Source organism: Cataglyphis hispanica, chromosome 24, assembly GCF_021464435.1.
Source record: "Cataglyphis hispanica isolate Lineage 1 chromosome 24, ULB_Chis1_1.0, whole genome shotgun sequence".
Lineage (NCBI taxonomy): Eukaryota > Metazoa > Arthropoda > Insecta > Hymenoptera > Formicidae > Cataglyphis > Cataglyphis hispanica.
The window spans coordinates 2,076,555-2,097,447 of record NC_065977.1 but is presented as its reverse complement, the minus strand read 5'-3'; the positions used below and the strand labels follow the sequence as shown (position 1 = coordinate 2,097,447).

The 20,893-nt window shown below is 36.8% G+C and overlaps 1 protein-coding gene across 10 annotated transcripts; it reads left to right on the top strand.

The window, feature by feature from the left end:
* The first annotated feature begins 164 nt into the window (after window positions 1–164).
* Window positions 165–20,791, top strand: LOC126858070 (steroid hormone receptor ERR2). Of its 10 annotated transcripts, none has more exons than XM_050608088.1 (9): window positions 165–506; window positions 14,014–14,160; window positions 14,474–14,587; window positions 14,692–14,821; window positions 15,111–15,332; window positions 15,487–15,522; window positions 15,745–15,885; window positions 16,003–16,205; window positions 16,591–20,791. In XM_050608088.1, the coding sequence occupies exons 1-9, from the start codon at window positions 339–341 to the stop codon at window positions 16,927–16,929; spliced, it is 1,500 nt and encodes a 499-aa protein (XP_050464045.1). In that variant the 5' UTR covers window positions 165–338; the 3' UTR covers window positions 16,930–20,791. The 10 variants fall into 10 exon arrangements, with proteins under 10 accessions (XP_050464045.1, XP_050464046.1, XP_050464049.1 ...); XM_050608090.1 differs by having other exon boundaries at window positions 175–506; window positions 15,126–15,332; XM_050608095.1 differs by lacking the exon at window positions 165–506 and adding an exon at window positions 5,236–5,494 and having other exon boundaries at window positions 15,126–15,332.
* The last annotated feature ends 102 nt before the right edge of the window (window positions 20,792–20,893 follow it).

Sequence of the window (20,893 nt, the reverse complement as noted above, 5' to 3'; positions counted from 1 at the left end):
AACTATTATTTAAGACTTGATTTAATGTTTAATCTTGAATTTTTGCAAATATAAAGAGATAGCTTCAAGTCCATATATGCATTGAAAATTGAAATTTGACTAATCAATAAAAAGGGCTAAAATTTCTTTTTTCCGATTGATTGAATTTTAATCTTTAAATCTCAATCCTCAATGCACGTCTACGGACTTTATATTAGATTTTCATTAAGGAAATATCACCGCGTTATTTAATATTTTTGAACAGAACCATCGTGTCCTGAGCCACCGATAGAGACCGTCGCTATTCAACTTTGTGCGTTTGACTCGTTTCGCGCACGTTCGATGGCACCACGCGCTCGATGCTGCTGCCCCCGCAAAGTTCGCTCGGAGTTTTCTACCGCTGGTGGTCCATAAAATCGGCCATTACATCAACATTTTTGTCGTGCAACGAGCAGCTACCAGCAGTTCGCGATGGGAAAATTGCGACCGACCTGGTGAACCATTTCTCTCCCCCTTCCCTGGCATTGGTGAGTAAACATAATCGACGATACATTACCGCGTATATAGCCTCGAATCTAGGATCGGTGCAGCGCGATAACTAATATCGTTGATTTTGCTAAATCCTTGACCGCCATCTTTGTTGCACAAACTCGCTTATATTCTGTATACCGTATCTAGTTCAGCGACTCTACTCGATGGTGCACGTCGTACGCTTCAATTTTTTTTTCTCGCACTCACACTGTCCGTCCTATCCCTTCCTCGCGTCGCGAAATAATCGTGTGTATCGCAGCAACCATGATCCCTCGTTTCGAAGTCATCGTCGATTACCAGACTGTCGAATCCATGCGATCGTGCATGCCGTGGTGCGAAATATTTTCGCGAAATTGCGATAAACTTGCTTCTTTTTTTTTTGACATTTTCCGCAATGTGTCAAAGACGCATCGCGATATTTCGTTCTGTCAGATATCATCGACGAGATTTCCATAGCAACGATGCATTACGAAATGATTACGTAGAGGCGTTACATGTGCAAGTGCATGCGCTTACATATCAGCTGATAGTACCACTGATACTCTCGTGAAAGCTCGCATCATCACGATTCGAATCCCGGCAACCAGTATCGACCGGAACTTTACGCGCGAATATCTTCATTATCGACAGATTTCCTCAATATGCGATACAATTATTTATTTAATAACTATGACAAGTATAAGTAAGTTTTATAAAAATCTGTATATTTTGTCTCTTCATATTTTTCTTCCCTATATATAGACTTTCTATATTTAATTATAATTATTCAAAAGAAAATACAATTATTATAGAGACAATTGTATGATAGAATCTCATTAAACTCGAATAAATACTAATCTTTATCTCTTTATAATGATTCTTCCGATCGCTATAATTATATTGGATTATAATGTTAGAAAAATCATGAATTTTTCTCGAAAACGCTTGTCTACATTAAGAAATAAATTTCACAATATACATCGTTTCGAAGATTGAAAAACTTAGTATAAGCTTGCTGAGTAAATGTGTTTTACAAAAACTGCATATTTTGTACCTTCATACTTTTTTCTTTAGAATTTTTATATTCAAATATAATTTTTTTAAAGAAAATACGATTATTGTAGAAGCAATCGTGATAGAATCTCATTAGACTCTAAAATAGATTCTAATAATTAATTCTTAATAAAAATTAATTCTATATAATTCTATATATCTTGATAAAATTTTTTTGATTCTTGAGTTATATTGCATTAAAATATTAGAAAAATCATGAATGTTTTGTCTTGAAAACGCTTGTCTAGAAGTAAATTTTATAATACACGTTGTTTTGAGAATTGAAAAGCCAGATGTAAGCTTGCTGAAATTATGTTGTTCTACAAAAACCTGTATATTTTGTGTCTCTCCATATTTTTTCCTTTTCTTCGAATTCTTACATTTAAATATAAATATTCAAAAGAAAATAAGAATTATTGTAGAAGCAATTGTACTAGGTAGAATTGCATTAGACTCTAATCTTTATCTCTTACAATGATTCTTCCGATCGCTGCAGTTATAATGTTAGAAAAATCATAAATTTTTATCTCGAAGTTTCGAGGATTGAAAAATTTGTAAGCTCGTTGAGAATTAATGATGGACGAAACGCGAATAATTGGCATAAGACTGTCCGTGGCTTCGGAAGTTGAACTCGCAGAGATTGTATTACGGTTTTCGCAGTCTCCGTTTCGCACGCACGTAGACACGTGCGCGAGGATCATTGTATATGCGAGAATGCGAGAAAGCGAGAGTGCTATATCGATCCGGTTCGCGCGAGGTCTACCTACCTACCTCAACCCTAACAATGCGCGTGTACGTACACAGGATACATTGAACGATGTGGTGCCCCATTGGTAGCGACTCCGTTATTTTACTTTTTGTGTCGCCATCGATAAATTTTCGAAACGGATACGGAAGAGAGCGTTCCCCCCTTTTTCTCATGTCATTTAACCGAGTGTTTTCCGGCGAGGAATATTTACAATGGGAAAACAATAAATTAGGAATATGTATGTGTACTGTTATATATTTTGTTTTGTGCGTCACTTGACGAAATTTAATTTTACACCAATACTGGATGAATTTAAACTTCTTTTAGATTTAAAGAAAAAAATGATAATTAAAAGATACGTGTTCAAATTTCGAATTATTTCATGTTAATCGTAATGGACTAGAATAGAGAGAGAAACACATAATTTTTTCTATATTAATTGATTCTTTCCGTCAGTGTCGTATCATCGATGTAGATAAGTAAAGTAAGATAATCGAGAAGTGAATTTTACGATATTTTATATTTTATGTTATAATAATTCTATTACAGAAAGGATCTGATATATTAAAGTATTATTAAGAGCTTTTTTTTTAGCACGCAGGGTTCAGTAGACTCCGCTTCAATTTAAAGATTGAGATGTTGAAAAAACGTGGCGAACGTTGACCCGTTCGATCGATACGAACGGAGTGAGTAAACGTCAAATTATAGGATTAAAATCAGAAATATAGTATAATCTGGGGCAAATAGCAAGACGGTTTTAATTACTTTGAATAAAGCAATAAATCTAAAGAAACGATAAAAAAATATGCGAAATAAAATATTTTTTTCTAAAAATCGCAGGGGAGGAATTTCAAAACTAGCTCGAATTTTTTTTTTCTTTCTTTTTTTTTTTTCTTTTTCTTTTAAATCTCATCGAATCGTCCAAGTTGTAATTGAAACGAAAACTTTTCTCAGAGACACCTGTTAAACCATCGGACGGATACTTCACGGACTTTTATCCTAGAACCGCGAATGCGTGAAGGAGCTCTTCGCGTGCGACGCCGTCCTCGGGTTTAGACACTCCGGGGGCGCGAAGGTTCGCGATGTGTCTACGCTGGTGGGCCGTTTCGGGCGGGCGACGCAACGGCTGTGTGCGCAAAAAACGGCGGCGGCGACGACGGCAGTCAAGTTCAAGGCCACCGACGTCTCCCCCCCCCCTCCTGCTCCCCCTCGCGTCGCGGCCGCCGTCGACGCCCCCGCCACCCACTCACCTATCATCGTGATATATATATATATATATATATATATATATATATATATAAATATATATACACACACACATTGGCGCGTCTGAACCGCGCCAGGAGCGTATCAAGCCGTATGGGGATACACCATCGTCGAGATCCGGAGCGCGATTCTCATAACGATAGACGAACGGCATGAGATGATGGGAGTGTTTCGTCGCGCTCGCTCGCTCGATCGATCTATCCTCTCTCGTCGCCGCGAGGGAAAATTCAATTCACTCTCGCGTAAATGCCGTTCGACGCAACGCTCGGGTATACACGAGATGTCTACTCGGGTCTCTGAAAAGGTACGCGTACAGCGACTTTGCGACTGCATCAAAGTGTCAAAGATAAAGGGAGGAGGGCAAAAATTTTTTTAAGATCGTACGATATACAATGTAAGGCTGGATTTTAAATTTCTTAATTAATCGGGGAAAAAAACGAGATGAATATTTTAGAATCATCGGTTTTTACGGTTGAAAAAATTACGCAGTTACATATGTTTGTCTCCGAGTCTATGAAAATATTTTACGGATGTCTGGCGCTTCCTCGCTTCTCGGAAAGGGTGGAGCTTGATGCGCCGATGAGAGAGAAAGAGGGAAAGAGAGAGAGAGAATATAAATCAGCGTACGCGTAGATATATATATATATATATATATATATACGAAAAGTCGTTTCAAGTTGGCACGATAAAGCTCCGCGCCATATCAAGGTGATACGAGAGTCGCGGTAATGTTAATGACCGATTGTCCGTGACCATGATTTTTATCCAAAATGACATTACACGCGACGTTTACGAAAAAAAAAGAGGCACGGTAACATCTGTCTTAAATCGAGACAGTCGCGTCGATTTTATCGATGATAAGCGCGATAAAAAGTGAAAGTACCACGGCGCGTTGCCTAACACGATGCAATTGTATGATAGATGCTATTTCAGATTAAGAACCATCATTACTTTACATAATGCAGCGTAATGTCATTGTGTACACTCTTGTGCCTAAAGAAAGTGCAAGAAAAACTAATGTAGAGCAAGCGTAGCACGACGTGAAATATATATTTATATGCACATACTTTTAAAACTTTTCCTCTGATTACAAAAAAAAATATAAAATTTATATAATTATTATTATTTTATTATATTATTAATATATGCAGTAATTTTTATATTTATGATATAATGCAACATTATTATCAATTACACGTAAAGAATAATCGGTATATAAACAAAATTGATTTATTAGTATAAAAAGAGCACTTTCGCAAATTTCTTTACACCAATACATCATACTTTTCTTAATTTTTATCACAAAGTATTTTTTTTACAATTCCTCGTGTCTTTCTTCAATCAATCAAAATACGCCATTTTCGAATAATACCTAAAATCCTCTCGTCATTCTAAGTAATTATGTAGTAAGTATGGTGAAAACAATCAAATCTACATATCAATTTTGAATTTCCCGACACACACAGAGATACGCAAAACGAGAGGATTGCGACAAAATCAGGCTTGACGTATATACGCATTGTACGTATGTACGTCGCATCGACGTACGCGCCGCATCTGCGCGCGGGGGTCGTCGGGGCTCCGTCTCGCGTCGCGTCGCTTCGGGGGTCCTCCGTGCATCATCGCGGATTCGCTTAACGCGCCAATGTTTAGCGCCTTCGATCAGTCGCGTACGACGCGCGGTGCCGTCAACGTCGTCCGTGTGGTAGTGGTGGCGCGGGTCCCTTGTTTTCGCGCGAGCGGCGCGATCGCGACGTCGAGGGCTATAATCCGAGGATCTATCGGATCTATTGAATAGATCCACGAGCCGGAATAGTATTATCGCCGTCCGATTTCGACTGTGAAAGAGGAGGTGGCGCATCCTTTTTTTTTTATTTTTTTTTTTCGGTGTTGCCGCGGGACGAGGACGAGGCCATGGACGCGTGGATGTACGATGTGGTAATGTCGTATGTGTCTAATACAGGACGCGCACACTCTCTTTCTCTCTTCCTCTTTTTTTTTGCCTTTACTCTCCGTGCGCGCGATCTCGCGGCTTTGTTTACTCGATGCACGCGGTGCGTTTGCGTCACGCTGTACCATCCACATCCTTCCTCGAGCGCGATCTTTCGATCGAATTAGTGTGAGGCTATCGTAGGTTCGCGTGGCCTTTTAAAAGAAAATCGTTTCGTTATTCCGCGATCCCGATTCCGTTTTGAAAAGTTTGCAGATCAATGTTTGCATGATCGAGAGATTCGTATCTCGAAACTTCCAAGATCGTAAGATGACGATAAAATAATCGAATGAATCTTGACGATGATTCCGCAATGCTTTTCCTTGTATACGCACGGTCTTTATTCGCTTTATACATAAATGACATAGCGCGAACCGATATAGATTTCGGGGTTTTCTAAGAGTTTGTGAAAAAAATTGTAAACTATAATAAACTTTAATTATATACATTAATATATTATTTTTAAATAAATTATGTATTACTCATGTATTACTTATAAACATCTTCTCGAGTTGTTTGTCTATTTTGCGGACGAGCGAGTCGTTACGTTACACAACGTGTATCGGGCCGTTTAGATAATTTATCTAATGTGTCTCGCCGACTAGTTTCTTCGCACTCGCTGATTCGTCCGGGGAATCTCCCTGGAATTTTCTGAACAACGTGGAATGCCGCTGTCTCCCTTCCCAGCCCCTCCTCCTCCCCCGCACTCCCCCAACCCCTTCCTCCCTCTTCGCGTTTTGAGAAAAAAGTGGAGTAATCGAGAGTATATATCGCGCGAATTATTAATCTCAATCCGCCGGCTCCGAGGATAATCGGAATCTTTTGTGCGGCGAACAGGACGCCGAAAACATCGGGGAGGGGAAAAAAAAAAAAAACTGTTTGTTGTGATCGCGGCTTCCCTCGCACATACACACACGCACGCGCGCACGCTTGTATTATATACCTCGACAAGTTTAGTAGCTAGTCTTTTTTTTCTTTCTTTTTTTTTGTGCTTTCGCTTTTTGTGCCGCTTCTTTGTCTGCTCGATTGCGCGTTCCATCGGCGCGATATCGATCAAGAACGATTACGGTTCATGACAAATTATTGACGATAATAATTCAGGCTTTTACGGAGGAAGGATCGGCTCGAGATCGATCGAAAAGTTTCTAGCGATGAAAGACGAAATTCTCATCTCTTTTCGGAGGGGGAGAGGCTCTTACATTTATCGCGTGCGAATTCACGGATGATGCAATGATAAGGCGCTGGTAAACGTAATTTTTTTCGAACGATAAGGAGAAATGGTTTATAAAAGAATGCTCGATGTCATCTATAGATCAATTGCGTTGCTTGCACGTGAGATTGCTTGCCTTGAGATTTATAATAGAATATTAACGACGCTCTGCTTTTTTCCTTTACGTTTCATCTCGCTGTTATCTATGTAGAGAGTGCTCTTTGTAAAACCGTCGGTGACGATTCTCTGTTTAATCGAGGGTTCGAAGGACGGTTTGAAATAAGAGCTCTTCCTTCAAAATGTCGATAGAACTTCCGAGCCATTAGCGATTGAATAGAAGGACTTTGCGTCCTCTTTTCAATTATTGTATAAGTATTTTGTAAAACGGAATCTCCTATACCTCCCACATGAAATTGTCTTGAAACCTACGAAGAATCAAAGATCAAGAATCCGTTCAATTGTAATATTTTTCTCGATGAAATCTTGACTGAGCCGAAATGTGAGTAATGTTTCATCTTGTGGCTACTTCGAGTCCATTATGGTCTCCACAAATTATTAAAAATGATATATATATATATAGATATATAAAATTACAAAAATATTAAAGCCTTTGGTTTTTAGAACGTCCTTTTCTAGAATTTTTTCAGAAGTTAGAGAGTGGGACAGATCTTTTTTTTTTTATACACTCTCAGACCGATAATGTGCGCAATAACTGTCATAGATCGGCTCTGCTTTCATAATCAGCTGATGACTATCGTACATGCAAAATTATTCATGCCTATTTCCATGTTCGTAAAGAAGTAGTATCATATATTTTCGACATTATTGTCCGATATAGTATTCTCTTTGCGAGTATGTATTAAGTATTGGAGAATGATTTCTCTCAAATGGATAATATATACACTAGCCGTAACGAGATGCTTTGTGTCCTCGTACACATTCGCGCGCGCACACCCACGCCCTTACGCAATTCCATGTGCGTGAGACGTCACGAAGATCGGAATATATCGCCGATTTTTATCGATATTGTTTAGCGTTTCGTCGATCGCTTTATACGAACCTAGCCTAATCTTCAGGCGCGTACTTGAACTCTTTGTCGATTTCAATATTTTCAGCAGCGATAACAAGTCTATAACGAGATGGATATTAATTCGTCTCGTCGCGCTACTCCAAATTGACAAGAGGTTAACGAGGAATTTATTTGCCGACGATCGTATATTTGGAATATGAACACGTGATTGAGACTCGCGATGATATAACGCTGGTATGAGTGAGAAAGAAGGAAGAGAAAGAATATACTTCTACTTTTTTTTTTTCAATTTTTCACAAATTTATTGGAATAATCTGGTTTAAAAAATTGAAAAAGTGAACCTTTTTTTTTTATTTTGAAAGAGAACACGATAGATTCGGAATATCTAGTATACTATTGTTAATAATTTTGAAACGGATATCCTTGAAAATTCATTCAAATAGCATGAAAAGAAATTATATCGACTTGAACAAAAATAAAATCGTGCCGCGGTGGAAGAAAAATATTCATCGCAACAGAGTTGCATCATTGGATATTTTTGATTTTTAGATTTTTTTCCGGCTTGTCATGAAAAATCTCGTGTAATGTAAAATTTATAAACTGACTTATTGCTTCGTACGTGCACGGAATCAACTAACGTATGATAACGAAAATATATATGTGTGCGTGCATTTATATCGATGCGACATTATGTCGATAATATATACATATTTGATATATGACAGATTTTTCATAACTTTGCAATTTATTTGCCGAACTTTATTCAAACATCTTATATGTCAGTCCCGTCGAATTTATTCTGTGAATATTTTTAAACGAAATCGATTTTTCTTATTTTAATTCGGATAAAGTCATTGGATCTTTTTAAAAGGGCGACAGAATAAAATAAATCAAGGGTTGATTATTTCGATTCATGAAAAAAGTTGCTTCTCAAACTCGGATAATTTAGTTCGTGACTTTATTTTTTTTTCGAATACGATCAATTTTGTACGCATTAATCTAGCAATCTATAGTAATACCTTGAAAAACCAAAGTGATTAATTTTGCGGCGCGTGTAAAGAGTTAGAACGCTCGCGCGAATTCTTTCTTCTTCGTATTATTAAAAAAAGGCATTACGACACATCGTTAGTTGCGCATAAACAAGCGGCCGTGGATAGGAAGCGGAACGTGGTCGTGATAGAGTAGCAATGCAAAAGTTCACTGCTACTATACACGTGCATTGCGATCAGCAGCGATCACTGACGCGCCGATGCATTCATCCGTCCAAGTAAAAGAAATTACCGAAACGCATTTCCCCACTTGCGATCGTTCAAGAATTAATTACGGCGGGAGGGAGCGCGCGTTATAAAAAGAGGACTGCGCGTATTCAAATAGATATAATAAGTACATGGTGTTCGCGCCTATAGAGTATGCGTGACCAATTCCTCGCGGTATATCGATGTAGGTAAGGTCGAGCGAACAAAAAAATTCCGATGAGCATATATATATATATATATACGCCGGAAAATATTTTATTGACAAGTTACAAGAAAATTACGGCTTATAGACGAATAGAGATACATTCCTTATCTACATGAACTGTAATATACGTAAAATTTTTTTCCTCCTTCCTTTCTCATGTAAACACGGATTTGCGAGACGAACAACTGCTTCTTCACGCACGTTTTCCATAAATCAGCGCAGAAATCAATTAATTTACACAATTTAAAATTAATTATTCGAGAGATTACGCTCTTGTAATCTCTCGCTTTTGATAATCGATTGTTTCCAAGTCGAGAACATGTGTACCTGTTATCCACCGATTATTTCGTACATTGTCCAAGGTTAGGATTCACACGGCTCTCTTTCTCTCCTTTTTTTTTTTCTCTCTTTGAGGTGACGCCATCGATGTCTCGTGGCCTTAAACTTGACTCCCCTCCGAGCGTTTTACTCCAAGAGAATGATTATCGTTCCCCACCAGCCACATACGACTCGGCATAGAGCCATTTCGCCACTCGTTAATCAGCAAGCCTATCTCTCAGCTGATTTGCCTATTGTAGATTCGACTACACCTGGACTCCATTGATAAACACATTCATTTATATCGATGAAATTGAATTGGATGAGAAAATCTCGATGCGCGTAATAATAATAATTATTATTCTAATAATTAATATTGAAAGATAAAATATAAAAAATAAAACACTATGCGTATTAATATATTGTATTCCTTATATATTTTTTAATGAATTATTTTTTTATATTAAAAAAGAAGCAAAAGCTTTGTTTAGAATTAAATTTTGTCTCTCCGTCTCTATTTATTGTAAGCGAAATTATATTTTCTAAAAAGTGAAAAGTGTAATGAACTCTGAAATTTTATTCAACTTGGATTGTTGCCGTGATTCATATTTTCTCTCTCTATTATTCACGATTTTTTGATTCTTAAAAATTTAAAACTCTAAGGAACTTTAAAAGATTCATGACGCTTAGTTTGACAGGAGTCAATATCCACATCGAATATATTCATTCAGAGCGTAGGGGTTATTCTTGCTGCTGTTTTAATACCACGAGATTACTGCGGCCGTGTTATCGCGCTATTTTTATTGGATAAGATCGATGCGAAATCGGAACGTAATTCCCGCCAAGGTCCCAGCCTTGACCGCGACCCAGGGTCTTCATCCTCGAGGGATCGATTTGTTCTTTTTACGTTCTAATTCCGTAACCGCCCACATACGACGTACGCTCGCGATATTCCAACCACGCGTGTAGACAATTATAATAATTTATAGATAACGCTGTCGAGACTTGTTGCGAGATATTAAATAATCGTATTGTACATCCACGAACTTCGTTATCAGTAAAGTGAAATTGACAACAAAAAGTCAATCCTTTCTTAAGAGAGAGAGAGAGAGAGAGAGAGAGAGAGAGAGAGAAATTTTAAGAAAATTAATTGCACCAATGTGGAAAAGATGGTTAGACTGCTCCTAATAATGTTTACGAGAAGCAAAGAGTTAAAACGATAAATAATTAAAAGACTTTGCTCCTAAAAATGATTTGCTATTGTATAACGTTTGTTATGCAACGCAAGTCCGCCTGTCGGTCTCGTTATAAGGAAAGTGAAACGAGTCAGATGTTATGCGACAGTTATGCGAATCGTGCACTATCGACCGATATCGCACCTGGCAACAGATAGGGAGCTGTTTATTGACCGATGTTAATCGCGGCGTATCTTAATTAGTGCAGTATAGGCGATATTGTGTGCCTCTCACCTCGTCCAATCGCCGATATTACGGCTTGCTCGTACATCAGCAGTATCTTTGCTCATCATAATTCATGACGGAGATGATGCGCGAATACAAGTACAAAACTCTAACAAGACCTTCGAAAAATCAGTGAACGCTCTTCCATTACATTCATGACTTTTTCGCGAGAATTTTACGAAATATTTATTCGCACGTACATGTGATATGAAGAAACTAATCTATTTTTCCAAGCGTATAATGTATGCAAGGAAAAGATTTATACGACTTTTTCTTTTCTCACGTCACATCCAATATTGCTGCAGCGAGTGATTAGGAATTTCAGCGCAACTTTTTCATTCGCTTCATAATTGCAAATTCAATTCACAATTTATCTTCACTTCTCAATCGTATATATAATCGATAATCGTTATATTGAAATTATGGTTTCCCACGGCTTACTCGCGAAATATCTAACTGTTTTTATTTATTTTTATTCATGCCAGAGAAGATTTTTTCTCCTTTACGTGATCATCTCTGTGAAATGGCGTATTATTTCTAGAATTTTTCTGTGTCAATATAATTGATCGAATTCTCTTGCATATTCCTCAAAAAGAGTTTTAAAATTCTCGATACATTTCAAAAAGGAAGTTTTGCCGATTAAATGTAAAAAAATATAGGAATATAGAAAATATAAAGGATAGAAGGTATGAATCTCATATTTTTATTATACAAAAAAGAGAGAGAATAAATCGATATGTAATAGCTTTTTTATTTAAATCGAAATCGATCTGAATCATAATATAATCCTCAGTGAAATCCTCTTGCGAGTTCACGCGTCGTTTCTTGAGCAAGTGTCATTGTCATGTCAAATTGGCACATTTTCGAATTTTTTAATAACTGAAATTATTAGAATTTCTTGGAAAAGGGCTGAAGAGGGGGAAGAAGCAGAATTCTTGCAATGATGTCTCAAAATTTTTAAAGTGAGACACTAACTTGGGGCAGATGGTGTCGATAATAACATCGGGATTGTGTGTCGTATCGCATCGGCGCATAGTGGAACAACGAGTAGTCGTGGACATATAGGCAGGAAGGTAGGACAGAAGAGGAGATAAAGCGAGATAAAACGAGATTGAGAGGCCCAAGGCCGTCGTTGTCGGCCGTTTCCGCCGGTACTCGGCATCTAAAATTGCGATGGCGTGGCTCCGCGGCCTTCGCGAACGCGCAGCAGCTTCTCGCTCTCCCGCAGAAAAAGTCAAGTTCAAGGCCGGCGAGACGCTCTGAGGTGTCTCTCTCTCTCTCTCTCTCTCTCTCTGTCTCTCTTTGATCTTCCCCTTGTCCGTCTCTGTCAAGCTCTCAATCGAATGTGGATCGAATGGGCGCGGGGGGAGGGGGGGGGAACGCTTATGCAACCTTTCTCTCCTCCTGTTCCGCTAGTTGTGTTCATCAAGCCTAGGTTTATCCTTTCTCCCTTTGTATTCACCAAGTAAAAAGGCTGGACGAGAAGGCTGTCTTGGCGTATTTTTTATTATCGAGGAAAGATTTGGATCGTAGAACGGAAGCGTGAAGACGCGAATTGGTACCCACCAACGATTCGCGTCATCCCGAAAATATTCTCGATAGACCTGTGAGAGAATCCTGTAGCCGCCTCTCAGCTCGCGCTATCCACAAAGGCTCGCGCTGTCAAGGGCCTCCTTTGCTTCGCGACAATTACTCGTAATTGGATCGGTGGCATTACAAATCAACAGTCGATTGATTTCAGCGGGTGAAATTCCGATGCGAGCTTTGAAAGGATCCGACTCACGCGATGTCTGATCTTACTGATTCGATCAGCATTGATTGATATGCTGATCGAGGTCGCAGAATGTGAAGGCGCGCGACTTCGTATCTGAAAAAAAATAAAAATAAAAAATCAAGTTCAAGGTCGACTGGATGTTCCCCCCCAGTCCCTGCCTACGTCTTCCGAGTCTCGCCTTCCCGTTGGCACACGACACACGATACCGAACGGAGAGCGGTTTGGAGGGGAGAGGGGGGACTTACGCAATCCTTTCACCGTTACTTTGTTCGCCGACGCCCTAATTTAGGGCGCAGCTAATCTATTCGTATTAATCCAACGTTGCCAAGTGATGTCGTTGTTAAATTTTGATTGTTACATCATATTAATATTACTCAATTATTTTTCTAATTAAGTTTCTAATAAATCTTTTTTTCGTATTTTTTTCTATCCTTGAAACATATTTTATAATGTAATTTAAGATTTTTCTCATACACCTTAATTTTTGTTTTATAAGTCCGAGGTAAATACTCATATTATTAATAATTTTATTTTATTATTAATATTTGATTGTTTGATATTGATATTTTTTTAATTTATCGTGAACATTTTTAATATTTTTTATTTCTTGAAACTAAAGATATGTAAATGAAAATTGATGGGACAATTCTCAAAACATATCTTCAGCGAAATAAACCAAGACGGAAATCAGTTTGTATTTTTATGCAAAGTTTTATCGATATTTTCAACATCGGTTAAAGTTATCGTCAAGTCAGCAGTCGTGCACGCTTCGAGTAATCCTATCCTGCGCTCGTGCAAGATTGCGGTGCTTAACATCGCAGTTCGTGATACACGCAGAGATTCTCAGAGGTTCCTTTAACACACTTTCCAAGGCATCTGAATTCCCCGCTTTTGTATATTCGAGCGGAAGCTGTGATCCGCGTAGAGGAAAGTATGTGCGATCTTCGCGAGAGAAACACATTGATATATCGCGAATTCTCCGAAGTCGATTCTAAAAATGCTCAAGGCGTTGGCCGTACTTAAATATAGCGAGCGCAAAAAAGTGCAATCGCGTCTGTATAGACGGCGATTCTTTTTAATTTTCGCAGTTCAAAAGAATCGCCGTCTCCTCGCATTTTTTACAATCGTCGCGGTATTAATAGATGATTGTAAAGATAATGATGATACTATCTCGATAGTAGAGATTATGTTATATCTTTCGTACCTTATGGCAGGTCTGTATGATGTCTGACGCTACCACGGAAAGCATGATCGGCAATAATAGGACGATGCCTAACATCAAGCAGGAAATCGATAACCCAACGACGCCCACGCAAAATTATCAAGTATGCTCGCCAACCACGACTCTCCAACATCAGGAGGTAGTATTGAAATTGTTAAGAAAACTCTTGAGTCTCCCCCGTGTATTTAGATTTCTTGTGCCAGATGTATGCACGGAGTGCTCCGTCGCTATCGCATTAATGTAATCATATTTCACTGACAACTTATTTAATTTAACGCAAAAATCAATGAGCAACCAGTATTCTCTATAACTCATTTCTTTTCTTCGAGAGGAAGGAACCAAAAATATTATGAAACGCATGGAAGTTTCTTGAAAATTTGAGATCTTTCTTAACTACTTTGTATGTTGATAATATTACTTTAATTATATATATATATATATATTTTTTTTAGTCAATATGCACTAAGTTGGATATTCCGCCGGATTATGGTGGTAGCAGCGGTAGCCCTGAAAGTCCAGAAATGCATCATTGTTCCTCGACAACGCAGCCTTTAGGTACTCCGGAGGTGTGTATTGCGTCTCGAAAATGCATTTCCAATAAGCGCGAATTCACATTAGGAATGATTTATATATTTGAACCGCTATGAAGAATCGTTGTCGTTTTTTATAGGACGGTATTAAGGAAGAGGACATGATACCCAGGAGACTCTGTCTTGTTTGCGGTGACATCGCGAGCGGTTTTCACTACGGGGTCGCTTCATGCGAAGCATGCAAGGCTTTCTTCAAGAGGACTATACAAGGTAAGCGAGCTCAGTATCGATTTCCGTAATAGGCCGCAATAATTCGTCCAGATAGCACCAAGGACGTACAAGGGTGCACTTTCGATCGTGATATAATTTGAATATACACATATATATATATATATATATATATATATATATATATATATATATATATATAATACAGCATATTTAGATTTCAAGTTTGTGGACGCGTAGCGTAGTGAAACACTTATATTTGAAAACATTTATATTTGAAAACTTAGTTGGTGCTATCTGGGACAGGATTGTGTATATTACGATAAAATAGCCAGTAATTTTACAGGAAACATCGAGTACACTTGTCCGGCGAACGGCGAGTGCGAGATAAACAAACGGAGACGAAAAGCGTGCCAGGCGTGTAGATTTCAGAAATGTTTGCGGCAAGGAATGCTGAAGGAAGGCGTGCGATTGGATCGCGTTAGAGGCGGTCGACAAAAGTACAGAAGATCCGCGGATCCTTACACGCCGGTCAAGAGCGCTACGCTAGAGGGTACTTGTCTCATTTTTATACAACTTTACATCGTCGCGTGTGATTTGCATCGGTTTTTATCATATATTAAAGAAAGATATTTGTGTAGAAAGCATAGATAAAAAATACTTTCCTAGATAGATGCTAATTACGTTGAATTATTCAATGTTTCAAGCTAACGTAACGTCGGGAGGTCCTACCGAAACGATAAGTAAGCTATTATATCGTCAAGTCGTGTTTTTCTTCAATATTAGTTTTTGTAGCCTCTTAAATTTATTTCAGTTTCACAATTGTCTCATGTACTTTTTATTTACATCTCATTATTTTTTTGAAAACTTAAAATTTTGTTCAACGTTAAATAATAATGATATTTTTAACGCTTTGCCTTAGGGCAATTTAAATAAAGAGACACATCGTGTCTCATCTTTTGCAGATAATAAGTTGGTCGAAGCCTTGGCAGCTTGTGAACCAGACATGCTTCAAGTATCCAACATCCCCAGCACACAGGAGACAGACCAGAAGGTTCTCGGACAATTGTCAGATCTTTACGATCGAGAATTGGTTGGCATAATCGGTAAGTATCAGCCGCGTTTGACCAGGCACGTGTTTATACACTAGTGATTTCATACTCTTTATCTCATACTTTAAGTTTTCGACATTTAACGGATGCCAAATTTTTATTCTTTTGTAGGTTGGGCCAAGCAGATTCCAGGTTTTAGCAGCTTAGCATTAAACGATCAAATGCGACTTCTGCAGAGTACTTGGGCTGAAATATTAACTTTCACTCTAGCGTGGAGAAGCACGCCGAATAGTGGCAGATTGAGGTTTGCGCAAGATTTTACATTAGACGAAAGGATTGCGCGCGAATGCCATTGTATGGAGCTCTACACACATGTATGTAATTTTTATGACAGAATTTAATTATGCTATCATATCTTGTATCTCTATTTTTTTAACTACTAAAAACGAACATGTTTGTTATAGTTAAAATGATTTAATAAGATGAAAAAATAGAAGTTATATATGTATGTGTATATATATATATATATATATATATATTTTTTTTTTTAGAAGCTATATGTGTTTGGAAAACTTTATATATATTTTACATGCTCTTTAAAAATGTGCACAAATTTAAGATATCTTGAAGATATGTTGGAAAATTTCTAAAATTATATGATACAATAGGGGAATGGTTAATGTCGTAAATAACTCTATTATCTTTCTCGATTCAGTGTGCACTGATTTTTATCGCATTGGTCTTTTTCTCTTTAAACAGTGTATTCAAATTGTCGAGAGGATTCAGCGATTGGGTTTAACGCGGGAAGAATACTACGTGCTGAAAGCATTGATCTTAGCGAATAGCGATGCTAGATCGGACGAGCCGCAGGCGCTTTACCGTTTTCGTGATTCTATCTTGAATTCTCTGTCGGACTGTGTGGCGGCGGTGAGACCGGGTCAGGCCCTCCGCGCTACGCAGAATATGTTCCTAGTGTTACCCAGTCTCAGGCAGGCTGACGGGATTGTCAGACGATTCTGGTCCAGTGTGTATAGAACGGGCAAAGTACCGATGAACAAACTGTTTGAGGAGATGCTCGAGAACGTTTGCAACCGATGAAACACGTTTTGCAAATTCGATAACTTGATTATTCATCGCCTGTTCACGCGTTGTTTACCAAAAGTTGGCGATATTCTTCATCATTATCGTGATTATTATTAACATTGTCCATCGTTATCGAATATGAGAGTGTTTTGGTGTCAATATTAATGAGTGATAGTGCGTGGAAAAAACGGAGTTATCAGTTTTTCTATGATAATCTTTATTTTCTAATGGACTCACGAATCTTTATTCTTTTCTTTTGCGAACAGAAAGAACGTTGAAAGTGGAGGTTTGGCTAATGTCTTCGGCGATTATCGCGAATCGTGAATCGTTTTACGATGGTAGGCGCATAGTCTTTGTTTGTAATATCCAAACTTACCTTTTTACGAGTACCCCATTTACAGGTACAAAAAGAAAGAAAGAAAGATGTAACTTTTATGTCGGAACATTCAGTACAAGATGCGAGAAGACTTTTTTTTTTCAAAGTACTCATCTTAGAATAGACGTATGCGGAAACCAGTGATCGACTTTATGGGAATATCAAACATAGTGTTTCCGTTTGATTTCATGATTGCAACACCGAACCGTGAAAATCGGATAAGCTGTAGATAACTCTGGGCGTTTAATATATTGTACTAATGATATCATTAGTATTCGTGTGAGAATACTTTAAGAATCAACAATCAAAATTATTGTTATTGAACGGCATTTTCTCTTGATTTTGCTATTTTTTTGATCATTGTTACTTTTTTTCATTCAATTCTTGTAGTCCGGCGGAGGGAGCGGAGGAAATTACAATCCTCTTCTTGCGTCTTTGTCATACGATGTACATTGCTTTGTTTACGTTAGCACTTGTAATTATAATAGCTTAAATGTGAAAAATAATTGAGTAATATTAATCAATATGTTTGTGATAGCTGTATTATATAACATCCATAGTTATAGCGATGTAGAAATACATACATCTTTGTACATTATATCTTAGACTACATCTTTGTACAATATATAAACGAGATCGAAATTAATCAAGTATGAAAAAATGCGAGCGGAAGAAAGATAATGATAAAATGACCGAATTGTTCTCCCAAATCAGAAACATACCGCTTTTAAGCAGTTCGGAATTTTTATCAGAAATGTATCTTAAAGAGAGATTGGCCAGATTATTGCCATATTACCGCGATTTTGTAAGCGGTCGAAATGTTTATCCGGTTGTTCAAAAATGTGTCCGTGCCACACAAAAAAAGAGAAAAAAATATAATTATTGCTAATATAATTATATTAATATTATTTTTACTATCATATATTATTATTATTACGATCATTATTATATTAATATGCGATTAATATTATTATCACTATTATTTTATTAGATATTCAGGGATCTTTATATATTATCTAGTTATTACTAATTATATTAAATTGTTATAAAAAACAGCGAATATATTTATGTGCATAATATCAATTTTGGATTAACGTCGCGCAATCATAACGTTACATATGTTCTTCGCGAAGAGATTTTTAAGAGAGGAATGAGAGCCATATATGAGAAAATGAGTAAGTTTTATGGAGCTTTATATGTGACAACTCTTGATCGCGAAGTTATCACGGTTTATCTATATTCCAAAATGCCGTTTACTATCATTTATTCTATCAGTTGTGTTTGTAAAAAAAAGTTGTTTAAGTTAAAACTAAAAATTAAAAGTTGAACTACAAAAAGGCATCTGTTCAAATTAAATTTTTATTTATTTTTCACTCTATTAATGATTTATAATTTTTTTAGGATTAAAATTAGATAGTGATATATCTCAAATTGAAATTCATTGATGATTTCTCATACGAATGAAAAACCGTGTAAACTTCGTATTTACATCGCGAAATTATCATAGACATAGAGTGCAATAAAAGCGAGATATGTGCAGTTCATCTGTCTTCTTAACAACAAGATAACGTCAATCCTTTGCTTTTCTTTGATAGAACGTCACGCCATTGTTCTATCTTCCGTTCAGAATTTACAAGCGTCTTTCTTTTTGTTTTGTCTGAAACTCCTCTCACACTCGAATGGAAAATTGCGATATTTTTGCGTTCTCTCTTCATGTCGACGATTTTTTTCAAAATTATTTTGTATCTTTTATACTAAATTCTGCAAACTAAACTATGATCTTACTTTTGTCATGACAAAACGACAAGTTGTCCCGATCAATTACCAGCAATTACGCAACTTTTGCTGTTCGATATGTATCGCAAATCAACCCTTCCCTCTCCCAATCGCGCTAGTGCGATCTTAAAGACGTGATATGTATTAGAGCAAATATTTTCACATACATCTCCATCAAAGAAAGAAAAAAAAATGCGTTAGATATTTTTATGCAACTGATTTTCACTGTGTACCGTTGAATTATGAGGTTTCATACTTTTTCGAGCATTTTCTTTGTATATACATATGTAATCACATCGATTCGCCGTGGCGGTAGAATCGTAGTCTCAGGGTTGCGAACAAGCAAACACAATACAAAAACCTAGACACATACAAATAATTAAGCGCGTGTGTGCGAGTATATTTGTCAAATATATTATATAATAGTAGTAATAACGATAGATTTAATAAGAGGGAAAGAATAGTATGTTGAAAAAAGCGGTATATTGTGTAATTATGTAAAAGTTCGCGAAGAGACGGCAACTATTTGTTACACGGAAATGAAAAAAACAACAAATACAGAAGAGAAAGAGAGATAGAATGAAAGAAATGATAAAAAAATTATAATCATTATACTAACATTAGTGGGACGATTAAGCTTTAATTCTCGCAGTAGGAGAGAGATGTGCTTTTAAATCATCAAACTTCGTAAAGATCACGTTCTCCATCGTACACTCAAAAACGACATTCAAAATTTCCAGTTTCTTTTGGATTAGATTGAGATTGAGATTTGTTATCATCAAGATCTCGTATTAGAGAATGGTTAAGGCTACATATATAATTTATCGTTATGTATAAAAAAGTTTACTTGAAAAATGTGGCGAAAATTTTTTCGTGAAGAAACTTTGTGATGTGATATGGGGTTCTCTCTTTTTCCGATATCCTCAGATGAGAATATGATAATCGTTAGCATTTATATAACGTAATTATATAACTTTTGTTTGACGATACACGAGGTTTATTCTTGCTCTTTTAATTTACTCCACGAGAACGTATCTAAAATTATATTTTATTTTATGTATAAACATATATTTACGAAATATGATGAGAAACATTGGGCTGACATTTTTTATGTAAAATATTTTTGTCACACGCGAACTGTTTGCAATATGGATTTGAATCGTTATATTGTGGTCTCTTTAAGTTCTTTAATTAATAGTATTATAATAATTATAATATTAATGAAATATTATAATATTAAAAAATTATTAAATTTTTTTGTTCAGTCTCGTGTCTTAAATAAATCGTCGTTTTACTGCCTCAAGTCCATTGATGTAAATCGCATCTGTAAGAAAAGAGAGAGAGAGAGAGAGATGCTACGCTTTTACGATGATTATAAATATGTATGTAATTACTTTGTAATTTTATGTGACTTTGTAGATTCTCGCTAAATATAATTTTTATATATGTGCGCGTTACAAATGCGAAGAGCCGTAACTTGGTGTACCTACAAAACTGGTGAGATTGAAGAGATACTAGTAGCATCAGTGTTGTCGATGCGACAATGGAAAGCAGCGCATCGCGGAATTTCGTGATTAAGATAGTTTGTATGAGAGAAAGAGAATGCGTCTGTACATGTGTGTTGTGTGTATGCGTGTGTATGTGCTTCATTAAGATGACGATATTTACAACGAGATACAGAAAATAAATTGACAAAAGATACGTTGTACGGAACTACCTCGGTAATAGCGCCTTTGTTTATTATTCCTTTAATTGCCCATATATATTTATTTAACCAATAGAATGTAAAGGTTTAAGAGAGTTTTTTTTTTTATTTAACTACATAAT